This window comes from Urocitellus parryii, chromosome X (assembly GCF_045843805.1).
Source record: "Urocitellus parryii isolate mUroPar1 chromosome X, mUroPar1.hap1, whole genome shotgun sequence".
NCBI lineage: Eukaryota > Metazoa > Chordata > Mammalia > Rodentia > Sciuridae > Urocitellus > Urocitellus parryii.
Window position 1 is genome coordinate 1,884,475 of NC_135547.1, and position 21,662 is coordinate 1,906,136.

The 21,662-nt window shown below is 53.8% G+C and overlaps 3 protein-coding genes across 8 annotated transcripts; 1 reads left to right on the plus strand and 2 right to left on the minus strand.

The window, feature by feature from the left end:
- Positions 1–3,251: 3,251 nt before the first annotated feature.
- Ssr4 (signal sequence receptor subunit 4) lies at positions 3,252–7,311 on the minus strand. Of its 3 annotated transcripts, none has more exons than XM_026412789.2 (6): positions 7,229–7,311; positions 4,915–5,033; positions 4,159–4,233; positions 3,922–4,011; positions 3,603–3,668; positions 3,252–3,402 (listed from the first exon to the last, which is right to left on the minus strand). In XM_026412789.2, the coding sequence occupies exons 1-6, from the start codon at positions 7,236–7,238 to the stop codon at positions 3,298–3,300; spliced, it is 465 nt and encodes a 154-aa protein (XP_026268574.1). In that variant the 5' UTR covers positions 7,239–7,311; the 3' UTR covers positions 3,252–3,297. The 3 variants fall into 3 exon arrangements, with proteins under 3 accessions (XP_026268574.1, XP_026268573.1, XP_026268575.1); XM_026412788.2 differs by lacking the exon at positions 7,229–7,311 and adding an exon at positions 6,814–7,120; XM_026412790.2 differs by lacking the exon at positions 7,229–7,311 and adding an exon at positions 6,814–7,137 and having other exon boundaries at positions 3,254–3,402; positions 3,603–3,682.
- Positions 7,234–16,068, plus strand: Idh3g (isocitrate dehydrogenase (NAD(+)) 3 non-catalytic subunit gamma). 3 transcript variants are annotated; one of them, XM_026412787.2, is made up of 13 exons: positions 7,234–7,317; positions 11,158–11,199; positions 11,525–11,536; positions 11,801–11,898; positions 12,251–12,363; positions 13,524–13,584; positions 13,708–13,840; positions 14,256–14,389; positions 14,695–14,797; positions 14,878–15,024; positions 15,326–15,420; positions 15,508–15,568; positions 15,861–16,068. In XM_026412787.2, the coding sequence occupies exons 1-13, from the start codon at positions 7,237–7,239 to the stop codon at positions 15,960–15,962; spliced, it is 1,182 nt and encodes a 393-aa protein (XP_026268572.1). In that variant the 5' UTR covers positions 7,234–7,236; the 3' UTR covers positions 15,963–16,068. The 3 variants fall into 3 exon arrangements, with proteins under 3 accessions (XP_026268572.1, XP_077650155.1, XP_077650156.1); XM_077794029.1 differs by lacking the exon at positions 11,525–11,536; XM_077794030.1 differs by lacking the exons at positions 11,525–11,536; positions 15,508–15,568.
- Positions 16,069–16,097: 29 nt separating this feature from the next.
- Srpk3 (SRSF protein kinase 3) lies at positions 16,098–20,886 on the minus strand. Of its 2 annotated transcripts, none has more exons than XM_026412784.2 (15): positions 20,774–20,886; positions 20,572–20,702; positions 20,285–20,393; positions 20,089–20,176; positions 19,687–19,774; positions 19,052–19,158; positions 18,813–18,978; positions 18,686–18,711; positions 18,088–18,193; positions 17,758–17,997; positions 17,572–17,672; positions 17,050–17,157; positions 16,905–16,974; positions 16,725–16,817; positions 16,098–16,558 (listed from the first exon to the last, which is right to left on the minus strand). In XM_026412784.2, exons 1-15 carry the CDS (start codon positions 20,830–20,832, stop codon positions 16,374–16,376), a joined length of 1,677 nt encoding a protein of 558 aa, XP_026268569.1. In that variant the 5' UTR covers positions 20,833–20,886; the 3' UTR covers positions 16,098–16,373. The 2 variants fall into 2 exon arrangements, with proteins under 2 accessions (XP_026268569.1, XP_026268568.2); XM_026412783.2 differs by having other exon boundaries at positions 18,088–18,217.
- Between the last annotated feature and the right edge of the window lie 776 nt (positions 20,887–21,662).

Here is a 21,662-nt window from a genome sequence, read left to right on the forward strand (position 1 = left end):
ACAGAGAAGCCCCAAGGAGAAGGGACACTTCTTTTCTATCACCTACTTCCCTCTCCCCAAAAGACCATGTCAACAGCTGGCGTTGGGAGCATACCTATAATGGGCACCCCTTTGTGTGCATGACATATATGCAGTGCTCTTGACATGTATATTTGGAGACAGGGAAGTTAGTGCAAAGAGAAGTGAGGTAGACTGTCCTAAGCACAAGAGAATGTCCAGCTTCGCCGCTGAGCGCAGCCTCTCTCGACCCCTGGGAGCTGCAGTTATTTGTAGACAGAGGCAACCCTGATTTTTGTGGTTTTTCTCCCTTTCTGTGCTTGCCAATAGTTGTTTTTCTGTTTTGTGGACCTGCTCTGGGCGCTGGCAGCTCCTTGAGGCAGCCTGACCAAGGTGGAACCCCACCCAGTGTTGGTTGGGAAGGAGGTGGGGGGAGGAAGAGAGGGAGGGCTGGGGTGGGAAGGGAGGGGAGGGAATGGTGGGAGGAATGGGAAGCAGCTGTCCCAGTGGCCTCCACTCTGTGGTGGGGAAGAGGAGCCTCTGCTATGGCTTTTGAGGCTCACTCCTGGGGGCTGCATCCTTCCCCAGTGACTGGAGGAGAATGAGACTGCAGGGACTGAGTGGGCAGTGTCCATCCAAGAAGAATTAACTTGAGCCCACATTTGTGCCTGATGCCATCTGGAGCAGGGCCACTCTTTCTGAATGGTCTGAGGAGGGTGCTTAGATATCAAGGGGATTTTTGAAACCAAGCCCCATGAGCAACAAGTGGAAGACCCGTCTGGCCTGGAGAGGACTTGGTGGCAACCAGAAGCCTGGACCTAGTGACAGGCAGGTGGGCTGATCAGGAGAGATGCACATCTGGCCTTCACCTACTTCCAGGTGTTGCAGTTTGCAAGTAGTGCCCCTCAGGTTTGGAGAGCCCCAGATTGGAGGCAGGCAGGCTGTCCCACCCTGCCCCCACCTGCATCTCAAGAATAAAGCAAGCTGCCTTTCTACTTGGTTGAATCATGGCCTCCCTGTGTTCATTCTCATCATGCTATTTATCCTGGAGAAAGAGATAGCAGTTGGTTAAATTCTAAATGCAGAGATGCAGGCAGTAATTTGGTGATGGATATGATGCTCTGATGGGTGAGCGGGAAATCCAACGGCCCATTTCCAGAAGCCACATCCTCCTGCCAGGAAAGCAGGGACATAGGGGTGCAGCCTCATCTGTCTGCCACACTGAATGGCTCTGGGAAGGAAGGCCCAGCATGTCACATGGCAGTCCTGCCTAGGAATAACAATGAGCAGGGGAGTGGATGACAGGCTCATTGAAGCAGTGGAGGTGGGAATAGGGAAGGGGGTTAGACTAGTTCCCCCATTCCTCTTGGGCCTTCTTCAGCCAAGGGTGTGGTACACCAAAATCAGCCTCCTGCCCCTGGGAGGGAATATGTGGAAACCAAGGCCAACTGTTCCTACCTCTGGGGACTTACTTCCCCATTATTCTTATGGGGTATTCACAGGACATGGGCCAAGATGGGCCCAGAGCCTGGAGTCCTTTGGCCATCTCAAGGAGAAGTGGCGCCAGGAGGGCTGGTAGCACTTGGCTACTGATGCCCTGGAACAGTGTCTTCACATTTGGGTCCTACTACCATCAAACTGCCTGGTTGAGCCAGAACCAAGAAAAGCAACTGGGCTGCCTTCTTCCTGCATAGGCTAGGCTGCTGGCAGAACATAAAGAATAGTCATTCCTTAGCAGCCAGGGGAGCAGCTACTGCTCCCAGCACTGGGTTTTATCCCTGGACTCCAGAAAGCTCATCTGCCTGAGCTAGTATGTTCTGATCCCCTTGGGCCCAACTCTTTAGTTGTGCCCACCTCAACCCACTTTCCTATAGTCTGGAGGAGGCCCCCTAGCAGACCTGGGTAGGTGGACAAGCCCACCCTCACACCCTCCTACTCCTTCCAGCCCTCCCAGGCCTGTGGCAGAGCCTAGGCAGGGGAGGGAGCCTGGATACTGTCCTCCCAGCAGGCTCGGGGCCTTGCCTCCTTTTTCTGGAATGGCTATACCATTTTCTCTGTAATGGCCAATGGTGACTGTGTTCTCAGGTACCAGGACATTACCGACTAGTCTCAAGAATTCCCTGACACCCTGTAGTAGGCAGTCATGCAGCTGGAAAGGGTTCACAGAATTTGCACCCAGCCCCTTTGGACCCCAGGGTGCTTACTTAGTGCCACTGACCGTGCTTACTTAGTGCCACTGACCATGCAAGTGGCTGGTGCCTAGCACATTCCAAGCCTGGAAGGCTGAGCCGGAGCATTGTGCACAAGCACATGCATGGATTCCTGCCTGATGTGCTGAAGGCACTGGGTATTCATGAAGGATCACTAGGAGGAAGCAGTGGGCTTTCCAAGGTAGGGGAGTCCGTTTTCTAAATACCCATGCTAGGGGATGGGATTGTGGCTCAGTGGTAGAGCGCTTGCCTACCATGTATGAGGCACTGGGTTCGATCCTCAGCACCACATAAATGTAAAATAAAGATATTGTGTCCACCTAAAAACTAAATATATATATATATATATAATCAATAAGAAAGTGGCCAAGGTGTTGAGTTTGGAGGCAGCTTCTGCCTGGATAGCTGTGGGGTGTTGGGGTACATACCAGATTTAACTCCATCTGCAAGATGGGACCTCACTGCTCAGCAAAGCACTGCAAAGTACCTGTATGTGGCTCATGCCCCAGGCTCCAAATAGAAGCCATTGTGAAGATGACGCTGGCCATTTTACCACGAGTGTCCATGGCACACACTAAAGGATTATGGGGAAACTAGAAAAGTCTCTGCCTTCTCTGGCCAGGCTAGAGTACATGCCATTCCTAAAGGCACAGGTGCAGCAGAGCAGCACCCCATGCATGCTCCCCAGCCGGAGGCAGGATCAGAGGTCATAGGGACTTATCCCAGGCCAACCATGGGAAGAGGCCCCATTAGGAGGCCAGATGGAGGGCTGGCAGCTCTGCCACAGGGGACCAGGTAAGAACAGGAGAGAACAAAGCAGTCTTCACTGAGGGGGTCAGGTGCTGGAAAGGAAAGGGATGGATCCATGTCCAACATGCCAGCAACCAGGACAGACACAGAGAAGGTGGACATAGGACACTATGGGGAAGGTTTGACCTCTGCTGTTGAGGAGGGCAAAGGGCGCACTGGGTGCCCAGCTCTCCTAGTGTGAGGAAGGCATGGCAATGTCAGCCAGGAGCCCTGTGTTCCAAATGTACTCATGACAACCAGTGATTGTTTATTGAAAGAAGCAAAGCTGGGGGTGCCACCCTTAGGCCTGGATGTGGCTCTTCGCACTGAAGGCCAGGTAGTAGATCACTAGGCCAATTACTGCAGCCAGTACCTCGGTGGAGACCCAGGGCCCATTCCAGGCACCCTGAAAGAAAAAACACCAAAAGCTTAGCTCAGGGGAGTAGATCCAGTCACCTGCCCTCAGGGCACACAAGGCACACTGGTTAATGATGGCCCAACAGGTAGAGCTGGGGCTGCAAAGGAAGAGAACTTTCCCTCAACCCCCAACCCTCTAAAAAGAGGTGTGCCACATATTAAGTGTTCCCCTGGGAGTAGGACACTCACCCTATGGTCCACACTGACTGTGAACAGGGGTGGGATGATTGAAATGTCCTCATTATTTCTCTGAGCCTGCAAGGGAGGTACTGGGGTCAGGGAACACTTAATGGGTTGTCTAGGTGGGGTGAAGAGGGACAGGAAAGGCAGGAGCACAGAAGAACAAAGGAGAGAAAGGAGGAAGTAACAGGTGGGGCGAGTGGAGTAGGAGCACAGGAAGACACCCACCCAGCCCATCCTGCTCCACATGAGTGAGCTCCCTAGAGGGCTGAAGCTACAGGAGGGCAGGGCTTGCCCTCCCTCACTGGGGCCTCCAAGCAATACTTACCTTCCTTAGGAGGCTGTAAGACTCCTCATCGAAGAATCTGACCTCATAGGTGCCTGCATGGGCGCTCTTATGGTCTAAGCTCCAGGATACCTGGTTGAGTGTGTTTGGTAGGGGGTGGGCACAGTGGACACCTGAGGGGCCACCCTACCAATGCTGACATAGTATCAATACAAGCAGCCTTCAAGTCATGCTCGCGAGCAGGTAGCCTTCCCTGACCCTTGGCTCAGCATCCCTTACCTGATAACGGCCCACATCCTGGCCCCTGGTGACAGGGAACTGTTTTCCACTGACATCAGCATAAAGAGCCATGTTCTGGATGAGGAGACAAAGAGAGAGTCATCATCATCTTCTGTGGATGCAGGCAGAGACCCCATCGTGTTACCTACAGCAGTGTCAGGAATGTAGGCAGGGAGGCCAGGCCTGTCTGGGGGTTGCAGTGTGCTTGGTAGGGGCCACCATGTAAGAACCATAAGGACAGGCCTACCATAACCTGGAGCTGTATTAGGAACCCAACCACTGCCCTGTCACTGTCTTTTCTGTCTCTTCCTGGGGGAAAATAGGTCAGATCTGCAGTATGGCCTGGCCCAACTTGATCCCCCATAAGTCTGTTAATTGTGAACAGAAGACCCATGATGAAAACGTCCTTGTTATTTCTCAGCACCTAAAACGAAGATGCTAGGGTCAAGGAGTGCCTAAGAGGCATTTAACTCAAGGAGTGTTATAATTTAACAAAACACCCACAAGGACACACTCTTGCAAACCACCAGAAAAGAGAGGGAGGGGCCTGACCCCAGCCCTTTCTCATGTTCCAGACATTCATGTTTGAAACATGGGTATCTCTGTCCTTGCTGTGCCCTTATCTCTCCTGCACCCCCAAGAATTGGAATCCTTATTCTCCCTGTCAACATGGCCCTTGGGTCAGATTTTGTCAACTGCCAATGAGGAGAATCATTCCCACTTCACACCCTCCTGACTGAAGCCCCATTGTCTCACCTGAACCCTGTTCTTGCATGTCAGGGAGATCTCCACGATGAAGACAGTCTCGGTGGAAATGACGGCATCTGAAGTGGTATAGTAGGAAGGGGTGATCTGGGGCTCCACACAGGCCTCTGCTGCAGGGAGGAGACAAAGCTGGCTTATATGTGCTAGGCTGGTCTGCCCCAGCTCTGCCTTCCAGGTCCAGTCAGCTGAGGACACACAGGTCCTTCTGCCCCTGTCAGGTGTGGACTGGGGGACCAATCCCAGTGCTCATGCATAAGTACAGTAAGTACAGTGAAAAAGGGGAGTCTGATGGCTATGAAGGCAGGAAACAGTGGGGCAAGAAGACCTTCCTGGTCAGCCAGGTAAAGAGGCAGACCTCAATGTAATGGCAAGGGAAGAGAAAGTGCATGTATTTGAGGAGCATGAACAGGCTGGATTCACTGCACCACTCGTGTTAGTGCCTGGACCTACGAAGGGGAAGCCATATAACTAACCTACCTGGGTATGGTACACCCCAGCAGCTCAGGGAGCCAGGCTAGCCTCAATGTAGAGCCATGAACTGCCCAGACAACTTACTGAAAGCATCCTCAGCAGAGACACCAAGCAGAGTGGTGGCAAGGTACAGGAGCTTTCAAGATAAGGAAAAGAGTCTGGGTTCCCAGCTGGTTGACAGAAGGCCAAGAATAGCCTCAGTGGTTCCCAGGGTCAGCAAATGGGAGGGGCTCTGGATTCAGGCACACAACTTGTCCCTGTAAATTCAGCAGCCCAGAGAAAAAGGAGCCAACTGTAGCCATCTCCATACCCACAGACAGCCACAGGAAAAGAAGAGTGCTACCTATGTCAGAGGGCATGAAGCAAACACTACCCTAAGCGGGAAAAGTTCTCAACCAACTGCTCTCTGAATGTGATGACCTGGCAAAATGATGGCTTAAGTTAAGGAAGTCAAGAAAAGACTTTGGGTCTGGACAGCAGAAGGAAAATGCCTACAAATGGTAGTGAAGGATGGTTCTCAGGGGCCAGATACCATAGTGTTCTGTGTGCACACTGTGAAGCCTCTGAAAGGTTTTATAGTCAGGTTTATCCTTTTAAAAAATTCCTGGCTATGGCCTTGAGGAATTCCTGAGGGGTGGGTGGGAAAGGTATGGGCAGGGAGGCCAGTTAGGCTGATGCTGGCCTTGAAGTATTCAGGAAACTGTATGGTCAAAAGGCAGTTCCTGCCCAGTCTAGGCCCCCACACCTGATGCAGCTACTGCCAACAACTTCATAAATACACTGGACTCACCCCCCCACCACCACCGAGGTGTTAAGAGTCACTCACGGATGTAAATCAGTGAGACTGTGGCTCAGCTTAGCTGAGAACCCTAGGATGAACACACCAAGAGTGTCAGGGAAAGTCAACAGCTCCCTAATTTGCCTGGTGCTCTTGCTGTCCCTTGTCTGGACTGTCCTTGCTCCTTCTCACTTAGCTCTCACTTTCCTGGGGAAGCCTGGCTTGCACCGCACAGGCTCAGGTGGTTCCTCTCTGCCAGCCCTGTTTCTCACCGTTATTGCTCCGTGCTGTATAGCCTTGCTCCCGTCCCACTACCCTCTGAGACAGGGAGCAGGAGCAGGGACTTGTGTCACCTTCCCTGTTGGAACTGGTGGCCAAGAGAACGATGCTGGCATTGGGATTCTCCCATAAGCAGACGAGAAGGATGTCTGTTTCTTCCAGCAGCCCGGCTGCTAGGTAAACGTGTGTGTGGTACGTTGGTCCCTGCACCCCGAGGCCACCTGCCTCTCAGAGGAAGGCCCGGCCGGTAGCCATAAGCCTCGGGAAGGGCCAGACCCCTGCTTCTCCCATACCCCTTCACCCCCCAGCACCACCTGCCGTGGGACAGGCTCGCCAGAAACAAGCTCCGGCCAGGCCGCTACCTGAGCAGCAAGAGAGGCCGGACAGCAGGAGTAGCGCCAGGGCGCCGAGAGATGCCATCGCCGCCATCGCCTCTTCTCTGCCGAGAGAAAAAGAGAGCGAGCTCCCCTAACACGCGGGGCAGACGAGGAAGAGCGACGCGTAAGCGGCTGCGACAGCCAATCGCGCCAAGCAGGCCGGGTCGGGCCTCGTGACGTCGCTGGCGGCACTGACGTGTCCCCTCCCCGAGCCAGAGGCCCAGCCGGCCGCGCCCCCCACTCAAGATGGCGGCAGCGGTACTGAGGACACCGGAAGGGGGCGTGGGAACCGGCGCGGCCTCGCGCGTGCGCAATGCTGGACCGGTGCCCTCAGGATTCTCGCCCTGCAGATCTCTCGCGAGAACAGTGTCTTAACGTTGGAACCTGCTGCGGCTCTCACTTTCTGTCATGGCGCTGAAGGTGGCGACGGCCGCCGGTGGCGCTGCGAAGACAGTGCTCAGGCCAGCCCTCCTTTGTCGTCCTTGGGAGGTGAGTGGGGAACGGGACACCGGACAGCTGCAGCACTTGCTGGGGTCCTTGCACCCCTTTGGAGCCAGGACAGGGACAGCCGCTCTTTGAGCAGAATGGAGTTCGATTGGCTGCGGGTCTCGAGAGGGGCGGGGAAGAGCGCTGTGCGCCGGGGTTCATTGGCCACCTCTGTTGTCAGTGACGGGATTGGCCAAAGTTGGCCCTGGTCTGGCTCCGCCAGGGGTCTGTATTTCGTGGCGGGGGCTGTGGGTGGGCCGCGGCGGCTGGGTGTCACCTCCTTGGTGTGCTTGTGGGAGCCCTCCTGAGGTGGTCACGTGTCCCGGCCCCGCCTTGATCATGCCGCCTTGGCTATCCCGTTCTATACTCAATTCCTCCTCAGGTTCCCTAGTGGACCGCTTTGCCGCCTGCCCTAGTGCATGATAATTGGACTTAGCCAGTCACCCCTGATCCCTCCCACATTCTTAGAGTCCCAGACTCCTCTCTCCCCAAGCGCTAGTAATGAGAAGTCAGGGTTTCCGAAGATGCGGCAGGGGTTGGGGGTTGCTAGAGACTGCAAGGTCTTTGCTTCCTCAGTTCTGCATTTGGTATCTTGTTTATTCTGGTCCGATTCTTCCCTTCTCAAACATGTTTGAGATGAGGATAGCTTAGGTCCTGCTTAGCACTACATAGGGCTACAAGCAAATATTGCCCCTGGGGTATAAGAGGTATGACCTCCGGGCCTTGCTCCCCCACTGACCCACTGCTTGGCCTTAGGCCAGGCTCCTCCTCCTCCTTTGGGTTCCAAATTCCCTTCTGTCCAGTGAAGGGAGATGACTTCTTATTCTCAAAGGATCCTGCAAACTTTGACCTTCCAGAACTCCATGATTTTGTAAACACTTCCTGTGGATGCTTCCATTTGCCAAGGCTCTCCCCTCTGTCCTCTGGGGGAGACTGCTTATGCATTATGAAATTCTCTTTAAAATGCTGACTTCTTCCACATCACTAATGAAAGAACAGCAGCATGTAAAGGATTTCTAGAGTCCTCGATGGTACCTGCAGGCTGTTGGTGAAGACATTTCTCTCCTCCCTGACACCCCCCCCCCATGTGTAGGTGCTTATGGATGCCCTTGGGGTGGTAGTAAGGAACAGCGAACAGTTCATAGGCAGATGGAGCCTTGCCCTGAGACTGGTTGTCCTGGGCAAACCTTATAAAGGAACTCCAGATTTAGGGTCCCACTTGTTGGGACCTCCTTGGAAAACATGCAGCCACTATTGGCACTTGATCCAACAGAAAAGTGCCAAAGAGAAGCTATATAGTAAGATGTGGCATGTGGGAGCCCTTCAGCAGGAGCATGCAGCATCCTGGACCCTTGTTTCTGTGGAACTATCAAAAGATGTTGGATGATACATGCCTGTGTACATCCCAGCCTGCCTCATACTGGGCTCCTTTGGTAGTTTCATGGGGCAAGCCAGGTATGAGGCAGAACCTTTGTAACCTCCTGAAGGAAGATGCCTGCATCTATATTGAGCAAGGTCAGGGAAGTCTCTCTCTGAAGAGCTCTCTGGGACTTTGGCCAGAGCCCAGTGAAACATCTGGCATAAGAAGCAAGTGTGGGAGAGGTTCAGCCCTGGTGGCATACATAGGCAGGACTGCATAGACTTCAAGCCAGACCTGTAGGCCTTCAGGATACTGGCTCATTGCTACAGCTAAACAGGGCCCAGGAGGAATTAATTGCTGGGAGGTGCAGGGGTCAACCCTATATTCTCCAACAACAATAGCTTTGAACTCTGATCTGAGGGTCTGATAGGGTGAAGGGGCAGTTGTCCCTTAGCACAACCCCTGCTGCCCTATTGGGACCTGTGAACAGCTCATATACCTGCTTTCCAGCAGTCACATGAAATAGGGATTTCAGATGGGGCTATGAAGCCATCTTGAGAGTAGCAGATGGTGGATTTGGACTGAGATCTGCCTGGTTGCCATCTATCTCTTCATTTTCTGATGTGCTTGTTCAGTAAGGAAATGTCCCTTGTGTGACAACTCTGGATCAAGCACTTAGAGTGAGAAGAGTGACAGTGGGAGACAAGAGAGGCATGACCTCTGCTCTTAGAAGATGGGAAGAGAGCAATACATCAGTAAACTAGGGAGGTGTTCCTTAATGGTGGTTGGAAGGGAATAGGTAAAGCTTTGGGAGCCCAGCTTGGCAGCTTTTGGACATCAGGGAAAACTCTCTGGGGGTAGGCCATAAACTGCCTTCTCCAAGCTTGTATTGAGAGACTACAAATAAGATGAATCCAGATGTTGACAAGTGCTAGAAAGAAAACAAAGTCCCAAGTGTGTCTGTGGCTGCAAATTCATGTGCCACACAGATAACGAGGTGCCTTTGGGACTGTGGTCTCAGTTGGTCACCCCCTCCTAGCTTGGGCCAGTGACTGGCATACCTGCATTGCTAGCATTTGGGCAAGTGGATCCCTTGTTAATGCAAGTCAGGTGGACCCAGATGGAGAATGATTAGATTCTATGTGAGCCTTCGGGACTTCTAGTAGAAAGGCACAGCTCTTTAGAAGATGGCCACAGTGCCTCTGCCAATGGCTACAACACTCTGCTGCTGCCTAGTGGGCAAGTGGCAGGACTTCCCCAAATAACAAAGAGTACCTTGGCTCTGTACTACCTCCTTGGGTGTGTTCCCAGGTGGAGCACATCAGGGAAGGGAGGAAAGTTCTCCTGCAGCAGGGTCTGGGACACAGGCTTCTCCCTCGAAGACAGTGGGTCACTTTTCAGCACCTGGCCTGTTTGGCCTAGGCAGCTTTTGCTCTGAACTTGTCAGATGTGGCTCTGGCATGGCTAGACAGCTGTTTCCTACTTAGGGGGTTGGGGACATTCATCATCCAGGCCATGAAGCAGCTTGCAGTCCTTTACAAAAGCCTTCCTAGAAATTGGTTTCTGTCATGAGTCTTCCAGAAATGGCTGCATTTCCCTACACATTCATGTTTAAGTTTTCTTCTGAAGGGCCATTCCCTAGGGAGTGATAGTCCTTGTCACAGAGCAGCTGGTTGCTCTCTTCTCCTTATCTCCCGGTTCTGTTTTTACTGTAGTGACTGTGTGTTGCTTTTGTAATAAGGAAAAATGAGAAAATATATGATAACATTATTGTTATGGCCCTGTGATTTGTTGTAATGATTTCTGTTTTGCACCACATTTACTTTGCCAATTTTTCCTTGTTGTAGATGTCACTGGACAGCAATAATTGGCCAAAAAAGAATCAAAAGCAAAAAAGGGGGGGCAGGGGGACACAAAGCTTTTTTTTTTTTGAGAGAGAGAGAGAGATAATTTTAATATTTATTTTTTAGTTTTCGGTGGACACACATCTTTGTTTGCATGTGGTACTGAGGATCGAACCCGGGCCACACGCATGCCAGGCGAGCACGCTACCACTTGAGCCACATCCTCAGCCCACAAAGCTTTTTTTTAAAATATTTATTTTTAGTTGTAGTTGGACACAATACGTTTATTTATTTATTTTTATGTGGTGCTGAGGATCAAACCCAGGGCCTCACATGTGCTACATGAGTGCTCTACCGCTGAGCCATAATCCCAGCCTGGGACATAAAGCTTTTTAATAAACTGACCCAAGAGCCAAAGGAGGCGTGAAGCATTGGAACAATTTCGAGTGGTGCTCCAAGGGCCAGTCACTGGCAATGGGCTTTAGAGCCAACCTTCCTGGGCACATTGTGTGCTGGTGATGCACAGGTGGGGTTTGTTTGGGCACGTGGGGCTAATCCTTTCTCCCTGTCAAGAGACCTTGGCCAACTTGACTCTCAGGGCTGAACAACCAACACTTTGATTTGGGTTCTCTTTGGCAGGTTCTGGGTACCCATGAGGTCCCTCGGAGGAGTGTCTCCTCAGTAAGTACCTACCCCCCAGGGGCGTGTGTGCCTAAGTGTGAGTATAGTTGTCCATATGTTGGGGGGTGCACAAGTTTGTGTGTGCAGTTGTGTGCACATGCAGTGTGTGTATACACATATGCATGCACAAGTGCCCGTGCCTCTTTGCTCCCTGCCTTTGTGTCCTTCCCTCTGAGGCACAGTCTCCAGAGGTTACTCATACCTCACCCTTCCCTAAGTTGTGCTAGACATTGTCCCCAGAGAAAAGATCCCGGTTTCTCCGTCACAGCCTTGTTCTTCCAACCTTGGCTGATTCATGTCTTCTTCCTTTCTGTCTTTCTTCTAGCAACAAACAATTGTGAGTATTCTTCTTTTCCTCTGAGTTAGATTTGGGGGGGTGTTTTAGTTGCTTTGGGTGGGCCTGGGGGCTGCTGCTGACCAGGGACTCAGATGATCAGTCCTGTTTGGGATGGGGATACACCAAGCTAGAACCACGAGGTTGGCCAGTGTATGGAATCATTGCTGGTGGGAAGAAAGGAACTAGCTTGAGCCCCTGGGTTGCTGAGCCAGTGAGCATGTGGGAATATCCAAAGGCCGGTCTTTACCCTCTCCATCTTTCCAGCCTCCATCAGCTAAGTATGGTGGACGACACACAGTGACTATGATTCCAGGAGACGGCATTGGGCCAGAGCTCATGTTGCATGTTAAGTCTGTGTTCAGGTATGGAGACCTCAGGCCACTTTTTCTTGCCTTGACCCCTAGGGAAGGTCGTGCCCCAGCTCCAACAGAGGGCTCTGAGAACTTTGTCCCAGTAAGGGCAGTGAGCCCAGAAGCCACTAGCCAGGGCTTTTCCTGAGCATTTAGCAAGGTGGTGACAGGAAAGCTTCCATTCCCACCAGGCTGGCTTGATATGGGAGGGTGGCAGTCCTGCTCACTGCATTGTAGAGCTCAAGCATGTCCTTATCATTTGGCGTGGGTGGGCCTAGTCCCCTCTCAGCCAGAGCCTGGGCATGTTTCCTGGAAGAGGTATGGGAGGCCCTGAGCCAGCCACCCTGACCCAGCTCTGCCCCAGGCATGCATGTGTGCCAGTGGACTTTGAAGAAGTACATGTAAGCTCCAATGCTGATGAGGAGGACATTCGCAATGCCATCATGGCCATCCGTCGGAACCGTGTGGCCCTGAAGGGTAAGCTCAAGGGCCAGGTAGGGTTCTGCACTGAGTTCTTTTATGTCCAAACCTTTTTTTGGGGTGGGGGGTGTACCAGGGATTGAACCCAGAGGCACTTAACCACTAAGCCACATCCCCAACCCTTTTATTTTTTATTTTGAGACCAGGCCTTGCTAATTTGCTGAGGCTGGCCTCAAATTTGTGATCCTCCTGCCTCAGCCTCTCGAGTCACTGGGATTACAGGCCTGCACCACCATGCCCAGCCCAAGGTGACTCTTGTGGGGACCCATGGCTCCAATTTTGGGATTTTTCTGGCTAGAGAGGACTCTTGTGCTTAGAGTCTGAATAGAAACTTCTGCATGCCTGCTGATGCTGTGACTCTGATGAGGATTCTGGTAGCCCCTCCTGAGTTTGTCTTGGTTGGGCTCAGGTCCTCTGCGTTCTTCAGCTCATCATCTGCTCTGTAAGGAGATTGTGAGCAGTGATGAACCAGGTGGAGCCGTAGGTGCTGGTAGTCAAGTTGAAGAGTATACATGGCAGCTACAGAGTGCCCTAGGCACTCTGGGTGAAGGAAGTCTGGGTAGGGGCAGCTCAGAGAATCAGGTATTCCTGTTGGGCTGTCAAAAAGGCTTTTCTGCTGGTTAACCTCTGTCTACCTTCTCTTAGTGGCTGCTGGCTTCTGGGACTCACTGGGCCCCTGCTTCCATTCTCAGTGCCTGGGCCATGTGACAGAGCCTGGCGTTTTCCAGGCAGACCCTGACTGCCCCTGAGCCTAGGAGTAATCCCATTTAAAGTCACTTTGATGGTTTTGGCTTGGCCAGCCAGCCTGCTGATAAGCAGGAATGGTCACTTTCTATCAGGGCAGATCCTGGGCAGGGAGTGGTAGGGTCTCCTTGCCAGCTGCCAATTGGATTTATTCATTCATTTAGTAAATATTTACTGAATGCCTGCTATGAGCCAGATGCTTTTCTGGGTCTTCAGAATCCATTGGTAAAAAACCACACACGCATCTACCCTCATTGGAAGTTACATCCTAGTGTTCTGTGAAGTATTCTGATGCTGAAAGCCATCTTTTCCTCCAGTTGGAGCAGCCTTCAGTTCACATCCCCTGGGCCAAGCAAAGGGACTTGGGGCCAGGAGCCCCTCTCCAACTTGCCTGTCTTATTTTCGTTCTGTAGGTAACATCGAAACAAACCATAACCTGCCACCATCTCACAAATCCCGAAACAACATCCTTCGGTGAGAGCCAAGTACATGGGGTGGTGGCTCAACGAAGCCCAGGGTCGGCTGTGCCAGCAGAGTCATACCTCCAGCCAGCTGCCATTCAGGCCTAGCCTGCCTCTTTCTCTGTCCCCCTTGTAGCACAAGCCTGGACCTCTACGCTAACGTCATTCACTGTAAGAGCCTGCCAGGTGTGGTGACCCGTCACAAGGACATAGACATTCTCATTGTGCGGGAAAATACAGAGGGCGAGTACAGCAGCCTGGAGCATGAGGTGCGCAAAACCAAGTGACTGTGGCTGGGGCTGTAGCTCAGTGGTAGAGCACTTGCCTAGCATGTGTGAGCACTGGGTTCAATCCTCAGCACCACATAAAAATAGATAGATAGATAGATAGATAGATAGATAGATAGATAGATAGATAGATAAAATAAAGGGTATTGTGTCCAACTACAGCTAAAAAAAAATTTAAAAACAAAACAAAAAACAGATGACCCTGTTGGATTATGGAAATCTGGGGATATGCTCAGCCAGGGTCAGTGTTGAAGAGAGACCTTAAGGAACCAGGAAGAGGTGGTCCCCAAAGGACAAGGGTTGTACCTAAGGGAGAAACCAGAAGTACTCAGCAATAGGGCTATGTCCCATAGCACCCCCCATTGTGCTGTTCACTAATCTCCTGGCCCCTTCTCAGAGCGTGGCAGGAGTGGTGGAGAGCCTGAAGATTATCACCAAGGCCAAGTCCCTACGCATTGCCGAATATGCCTTCAAGCTAGCCCATGAGAGTGGGCGCAAGAAAGTGACAGCTGTACACAAGGCCAACATCATGTATGTAACCTGGTCCTCCTACCCACTCTTTAGTCATCCTTCAGGCAGTTGGAGTGGCCTGTTTTCAGGGACTCGGGATCTAGGACAATGTCTACCCTCCAAGGGTTCACACCCAAGAGTGTATCCTACTGTCCCTAAAGTCTTTGGCTTCACTACAGAACACACTTAGTGGGACAAAATTATGCACATTTTGCAAATGGAGGGGTAGGTTAGAATTTAACCTTCAGGCCCTCTGCATGCCCTGTTCCTCTGTCTGTGATGATGGATCAAGCTGGTGTCCTTTGTCCCTCCTCATCTCCCTCTAGGAAACTGGGTGATGGACTCTTCCTCCAGTGCTGCAGGGAGGTGGCTGCCCGCTACCCCCAGATCACCTTTGAGAACATGATTGTGGACAACACCACCATGCAGGTAGGGACCCACCTAACTCCACAACTTCCTGCCCTGGGCACCCTGAGCTTCTCACACTTAGCCCTCTCCTTGCTCCACAGCTAGTGTCCCGGCCCCAGCAGTTCGACGTTATGGTGATGCCCAATCTCTACGGCAACATTGTTAACAACGTCTGCGCAGGGCTGGTTGGAGGCCCAGGCCTGGTGGCTGGGGCCAACTATGGCCATGTGTATGCTGTATTTGAGACGGTAAGTGCCTGGATGCCACCATCTTTCTCTTACAGCAGCCTTGTTGGATTGTTAATTCACACCCCTCATGATGGTGTGTAAACATGAGCACTATTTAAATCCCAAATATTTCCAGCACCCCAAAAGAAAACACTTCATCCATGAGCAGTCTCTCCTCATTTCCTCTCCCCAGCCCCTGGCATCCCTTCATTTGCTTTCTATCTAGAGTTATGCCTCTGCTAGGCACGTCACATGAGTGTAATCATCTGTCCCTATGCCCTTGATGTTTTCCATCCACTCTACTTTGTCCTTCCTTTTCCAGGCCACAAGGAACACAGGCAAGAGTATTGCCAATAAGAATATTGCCAACCCCACAGCCACACTGCTAGCAAGTTGCATGATGCTAGACCACCTCAAGTAAGTAATGTCCCAGTACCCAGCCATGAGCCTTCTGGCCAGCCCTCTAGGCCATGACAACCAAAGTCTGGCTCTTCCCTCTCCTAGGCTTCATTCTTATGCCACCTCCATCCGCAAAGCTGTCTTAGCATCTATGGACAACGAAAATGTAAGGCTCCTCTTGTCCCTTCCTGGCCCCATGCTGTGGCCTTCCTTCCTCTAACCCATGTTGAGCTGCTGTGACCAGCCGGAGAGGCTGAAGTCAGTGACCAGCATTGACTGTGTTTCCCAAGGGGAGGGTGGTACCAGGTAGGCTTCTGGGCCTTAGCTGGTACCCCTACCCTCCTGGTGGCATTTCCAGGCCCTGCAAGCTACAGGAGACAGTGGGCAACCCTAATTCACCCTGAGATGGGGGCAGGTGTTGACATGCCTGATGTACCTAAACTTCCCATCTTCTACAGATGCACACCCCAGACATTGGGGGCCAGGGCACTACCTCCCAAGCCATCCAGGACATCATCCGCCGTATCCGCATCATCAACGGCCGGGCTGTGGAGGCCTAGGCTCTCCCTGGGGCTGTCAGCCCATTCCTAGATCTGCCTTCTCACTCCAGCACCCCCAGTCAGCTTGGTAGGCAGACCCCAAAATAAACCCACTTCTGCCCCAGAACTCAGCCAAGTGACTCCCTTACTCCAGGATACTGGTATTTCTGTTCACGCTTTATTAAGAAAGAAACACATACTTTCCCACCAGAGGATCTTCCAGGAGAATTGTGGGCAGAGAAGTTCTGAGACATGGGCCTGGCCCCAGCATTTGTCTCTCCTGCCATGGGTGGGTAAAAAAGCTGGCATTCAGCAGGGTAGGAGAGGGTAGCTCCTACAGGGTGGTGAGAGTCACCCCACTTTCCCTTAAGGCACTGAGAGCTAGGGGCAGAGCCAGGCCCAACCCCCTGCTGCCTACAGCTACAGTAGGACCTAGGGGTTGAGCCAGGGATGCTGGAGGCAGTCGGCGGCACTGGCCCGCTTTTCAGGGATGTACTCCATCATGGGCAGCAGGAAGGCGCTGAACTGTGTTGCCTGTTCCAGGGGCCATTCATACTTCTCCATGAGCACCTCATACAGACCCCAGTGCTTGAGATTGTGGATGTGTCGCAGCTCTCCTGGGGGGCCAGGCAGCATTAGGCTGCATCCCCAGGCCAGCTGGCACTTGGACTCTGCTAGGAAAGTCTCTGGCTTTCTGGGAACCAGTGTTCCTTCTATGTAAGAACCCAGGGTCCATGTCCCACCCTTTCCCCAGCCAGGTGGCCTGAGCCCACTGGTCCCCACCTCTTCGGTTGAAGAACTCTCGAGAGTAACGGCCTGACAGAGCAAAGGCTGGGGGGATGTCACCCAGAAGCTCCACGATATGAGCAATGTGGTCTGTGGGCAGAGAGGAAGTTGGCTAGTAGGCAGGTGGGCAGGAGGCCCCAAGGCCCCAAGGCTGAGCCCACAGCCTGCCTCCCCTACCCTCATCACGACTGTAGTCTTCTCCTGAATGAGGCTCAAACAGGTAGTCACCAGTGGCCAGCTCGAAGGCCTGGAATGAATGGGGAAGGTGAAGCTGCTGGCAGGTAGACTGGCCCTGGGCGTGAGGGCAGCCCAGTCAGCGTACCATGCATGCTGTGCTCCAGATGTCTGCTGGGGGCCCATACTCAGCACCGATCAGTACCTCCACAGCCCGGTACTGCCGAGTTTGGATGTCCTCAGTGAAGTGCTTGTGCTGGAGGCAAGGGGATCCCTGGGGACAGGAGCTGGGGCCCAGGATGGCCTGTCCCATAACCCCCAGTCCTGCCTTTGGTTCAGGCACCCAGGAATTCTGTGGAGCCTACTCTGATCCTTAGGGTCCCCAGGTATGCCGGAATATATATATATGTATGTACACACACACACACATCTATATTTTCATCCCCTCCTGGTGGGCTGAGGCTGGATCCCTTCCCAGTGACCTCTTGCCATGGGCCCAGTACTGCTGACTGCGCAGGACCCTGCTGGTTGGGGCCAGCAGCAGGAAGCAGCACTCAGCTCTGTTTGAGGGTACTGCTATGTGAGCCCATGGCTATACCAATGGGCCCTGTGCCCCACAGGCCCAGTTAGGGCTCCCCAAGAACAGCCTGCCTCCCCAAGGTGCTCATACCACCCAGCAGGCATTGCCCAGATCTGCAATCTTGATCTTGATCTTGTCTGCATTTTGGGGCTCCAGGGGGTTCACCAGGAGGTTTGAGGCACCAAATGGTGCTGGGAATGAAAAGGGAGAGAGAAATTGAATGGCTCAGCTCCTCCTGTCCCTGCCTGCCCACTGCCTCCTGTTCCCCACACTTACTGCTGGGTGACAAGAGTCCCCCTGTTTCACGCTGATTGGACGAGCCTGAAAGGATGGAGCAGGAGGCCGGCGAGAACAGGGAGCCTGAGAAGCCAGAGGTCTGCGAGCTGGGGCTGAGACTGCGGTCACCCCCAGGGGCAGGGGAGATGGAGGCTGGGGAGGGGCCAGCCCTGGTGCCCCCAGGATGGCAGCCTGAGGAAGAGGTAGAGCCGCTGCCCCCCTCTAGTCTCGATCCAGAATCTGGGGAGATGGGGCAGAGGTCCTCATGAGCAGACAGCCCATGGCCTGTGTACACACTTGGCAATCCAGTGCCCTCTCCAGGCCACTCACCCTCAGCCTGGGCTGCAGCCTCCATGGCCTCCAGCCTCTGCAGGTCTCGCAGCCGCTCCTCCAGCAGCCGCTTCTGCTGTTTCCGCTTGCGCCTCATCTTCTTCCTCTTATTTTTGGACAGCTTACCAGTCTGCCGCCAGAGTCAGGGTCATCCCCAGGGTTCCCATCCCCCAGCCAGTCTGACAGTGGAAGCTTCCCTGTCCAGCCCAGAACCCAGGAGTCCCCTGGATGGCAGAATATGGTGCCACTACCCTCTGCTCACCCCTCACCCATCTCCTTACCTCCCCTCCTGTCCCTGCACTTATTCCCTAAAGCTCTGTAGGTTGGAGTGGACATCATGGGCCTGCCCCTAGACTATTCTCTCTCCCCTTCCAGGCCGAGCAAGGGTGGCCTGAAGTAGCCAACAGAGGAAGATGCAGCATCTTTCCACTGAGGCAGTGTTGGGCCCAGTGGCCACAAAAGAAAGTTTGGAGTACATGACCCACCCTGTGTATCACTGGTACCTGGGCCACCCAGTGTTTTTGGCTGGCTCTGAGGAGTTGGCCTCCCCTGACATGGAGGGGAGAGGGCACAGGTAGAGAGGAGTGCCCCAACTTACCAAGACCTCCTGGGGGGCAGTGCTGACTGGGGAAGCAGGTGGGGTGGAAGGAGAAAAATAAGTGGAGATTCAGTCAGGGACTGAGTGCCTAGAGGCCTGGACCCAGCCCTGCACATGCTTGTGATACCTGTGGAGCGGGATGGGGGTGGGGCCCCTGACTGCTGCCACTCTGTGGCCTCTGCTGCCAGGCGCCTGATGTAGGCATCACCCACACACAGCAGGATGTTTTCAGGCTTGATGTCCGTGTGGATGATCTTACATTTGGTGTGGAGGTAGTCTAAGCCATGCAGCACCTGGGAAGAGCCACATCTGAACTCTAGCGTCCCCTCCCAGGCTAGGCCAGCCAGCTAGGGGGATAGCACTCACCTGCCTCACAATGCTCTTCACACAGGGCACAGGCAGACCCTGGTAGTTGGACTTGATGATCCATTTGAGGAGCTGGTGGCCCAGGACCTCCAGCACCATGCACACATCTGGGTACTGGAGTGAAGGGTGGCCAGCGAGCACACAGCTGGGGCACACGCCTTGCCCACCCTCAGCTGAGAGGGGAGAGCAACAAAGCTCAGGTTCCACAGAGGTGGAGGAGGCAGAGCTTGCCATGAGCAGTCTTGGTGGCCACCCCTGTCTTGGTGTTATTATTTATAGTGTCCCTGTCACCATTAGAAGTGTGCCAGTGGGATGGTATGTTTTATGGTCATCCTAGATATGGTACTGGAGGAGCAGATATGCAATCCTCAGGCTAACCCTACTCCTATGCAGAGTTAGGCCTTTTTGGGTAACCCCAGCTGTTTGGGGGTAATTCAACATTCACAGATCATCAGCAAGCTGGTTACCCGCTCTCGTGCCCTCCCATAGCAACACAAATGCCCAAAGGGGTGGGGCTATTTTGTAGTGTTCCTGGGAGAAATAAAGCCCTTTGGTGCAGATCAGCAACTGAGGCCCTGGTAGTTAGGAAGGCAGAAGCTGGCCCTTTGCTGCTCTGCTCATCCTACAAAGGATACGGACTCCATTCACCCCTGAGATCCTGAAGTCATCAATGAGCTGAACGATGGTTTCTCTTTTGGGGTCACTGGGGTCACTGTCCCGGACCTGGAACAAAAGCCAAGGGGCCATAGATGCCTTCAACCCCACCCCTCACCAGCTGCTCCCCTTGGCAGTCCCTGGTTAGAAGTACAGGGATAGTGTCTGGCCCCACTTTATGCCCTAGCTGGGTCCCACTGGAAGGAAGAAAAGACAACCCCTCCACCCCGTGTGATCTTCAAGGTTCTCCTACTGCAGAGCCAGCTGGAGCCTGTGCCTCTTGTTGTCCTGTCCCACTCAGCAGAGCCCCAGCAGGCCTTGCACCCACATTGCCAGGCCCAAGGCAGTTCCCAGGAAGCCAGAGCGGTAGGGAGGTGCCTCACACATTTCAGGAGCTTGATCTCATCCACAGCTGTCTCAGTGTAGTGCCCAGCACTCTTCACTACTTTCAGGGCTACGAAGCGCTTGCGCCTGCAATACCACGACCCTTGTCAGCTGCCGGCCATAGTGGTGGCCTCAACCAAGCCCAAAACAGGATCCCAGCAAGCACCGGGTCCTGGGGACGGAGGGCCCACTCACTGGATATCCCAGCAGAGCCAGACGGTAGAGAAGTGGCCCCAGCCCAGTTTTCGCACCACGTGGTACCGCCCATTGAACAGGTCACCAATCTTCACTGGGTAGTAGCCACCTGCCAAAGAGAGCCAGTAGATCATCGTGGGGGTGTCTCCCTTCCTGATCCCCAGGACAGCCATCCCTACCAGCCACCCAGCACACGTGGGCCCAGCCTTCAGGCACCCTTTTCCTTCCGGGTTGACCTGAGCTCCTGCATTGGCAATCTGGCCACATGTACCCAAGATCGGCCTCACCCTTGCAATAGTCCTTGGGGTCTTCCTGTTCCTCGTCATCAGAGCCCAGGAGTCCCTGAAGCATTGGAGGTGCTGGTGTAGCTGGGGCTAGTTCAGAGCCTGAGGACTCGGGCCCACAGGAGGCTTGTGAGCTGCGGGTGGAATGGGCGGGCAGTGAGTGCTTGAGGAGCCAGGGACCCTGGACGGCCGGGCTAAGCCATACCTGCTGCTGCTGCCGCCACTGTCGCCTCCGCCGCCACTGCCGCCCGCGCTGGCGCTCATCCCGGCCTTGTGGCCCACGGCTCCGGTGCCCTGGGCGGCTGCTCCTGTGGGGCCTGGCTCTGGCCCGTGCATTTATAACCTCGGCTGCTGATCTCACTCGCCTTTATAAATAGCCTCCCAGCTGCTCAGCTGTGGGCAAGGTATGTGGTGCAGGGAGGGGGCGGCCCGGCTGACGGTGGCCTGGAGAGCCCGGTCCCCAGGCCTGAGGCCCCCTGCTTCACCCACGCCCCAGGGGAAAAGGGGGCCGCTGTGCTGGGTACACATAGAGACTCAGTCCCTAAGCTGAGTCCCCATGCCCCAGGACCAGCTGAGGGGGGCCTTTACATGAAGACAAAGCAATCCAGAGCCCAGGCCAAGGTGCCTGCACTCCAGGGCTGGCTACTGGGGGCCCCCATGAAAGGATGTAGTTGACACGGTGACCAGGTCCTCAGGCTGAGCTCCACCCCTTCATACTGCAGGCCACCAGCAGTGCTTTTGGAACTTTTGGAGCATTCTGGGAGTCCTGGAGGTGACCTCTCCCAATCCTACTGGGAACCCATTCTCTGCCCACTCCTAGTCCTGTTTCCAGGTTTTTATTGGCCCCTAATACAGTGGGAGCCCAGATCTCCCCTGAGTGTTGTGTCTCTGGGGTCTCCCTGACCAAGGGAGTCAGGGGCGGGACCTGAGAGTGACTCATTCCTCCTCCAGAATTGTACCACTGTGGACTGCATGACCTCCCTTCCAGCTCCAGGGCTGGCTACCTGGCTTTCCTGTTTCTGCCAACATTTGTCAGGTGCCCACTGTGGGACAGCACTGACCTGTCTACCTTGGGGAACAAACAGCCCACAGCC

Excerpts from the sequence above, each read along its gene's own strand:
- Srpk3 (XM_026412783.2), bottom strand. The coding sequence starts at position 20,832 with ATGAGCGCCAGCGCGGGCGGCAGTGGCGGCGGAGGCGACAGTGGCGGC. Across the intron at positions 18,979-19,051 it reads TGAAGAGCATTGTGAGGCAG|GTGCTGCATGGCTTAGACTA; the intron begins GTGAGTGCTATC and ends GGCTCTTCCCAG. Across the intron at positions 16,975-17,049 it reads TCTGGAGCACAGCATGCATG|GCCTTCGAGCTGGCCACTGG; the intron begins GTACGCTGACTG and ends CATTCATTCCAG.
- Ssr4 (XM_026412788.2), bottom strand. The coding sequence starts at position 6,880 with ATGGCGGCGATGGCATCTCTCGGCGCCCTGGCGCTACTCCTGCTGTCC. Across the intron at positions 4,234-4,914 it reads CATGCAAGAACAGGGTTCAG|AACATGGCTCTTTATGCTGA; the intron begins GTGAGACAATGG and ends CTCCTCATCCAG. Across the intron at positions 3,403-3,602 it reads CAGTCAGTGTGGACCATAGG|GGTGCCTGGAATGGGCCCTG; the intron begins GTGAGTGTCCTA and ends TTTTTCTTTCAG.
- Idh3g (XM_026412787.2), top strand. The coding sequence starts at position 7,237 with ATGGCGCTGAAGGTGGCGACGGCCGCCGGTGGCGCTGCGAAGACAGTG. Across the intron at positions 13,585-13,707 it reads TCCCGAAACAACATCCTTCG|CACAAGCCTGGACCTCTACG; the intron begins GTGAGAGCCAAG and ends TCCCCCTTGTAG. Across the intron at positions 15,421-15,507 it reads ATGATGCTAGACCACCTCAA|GCTTCATTCTTATGCCACCT; the intron begins GTAAGTAATGTC and ends TCCCTCTCCTAG.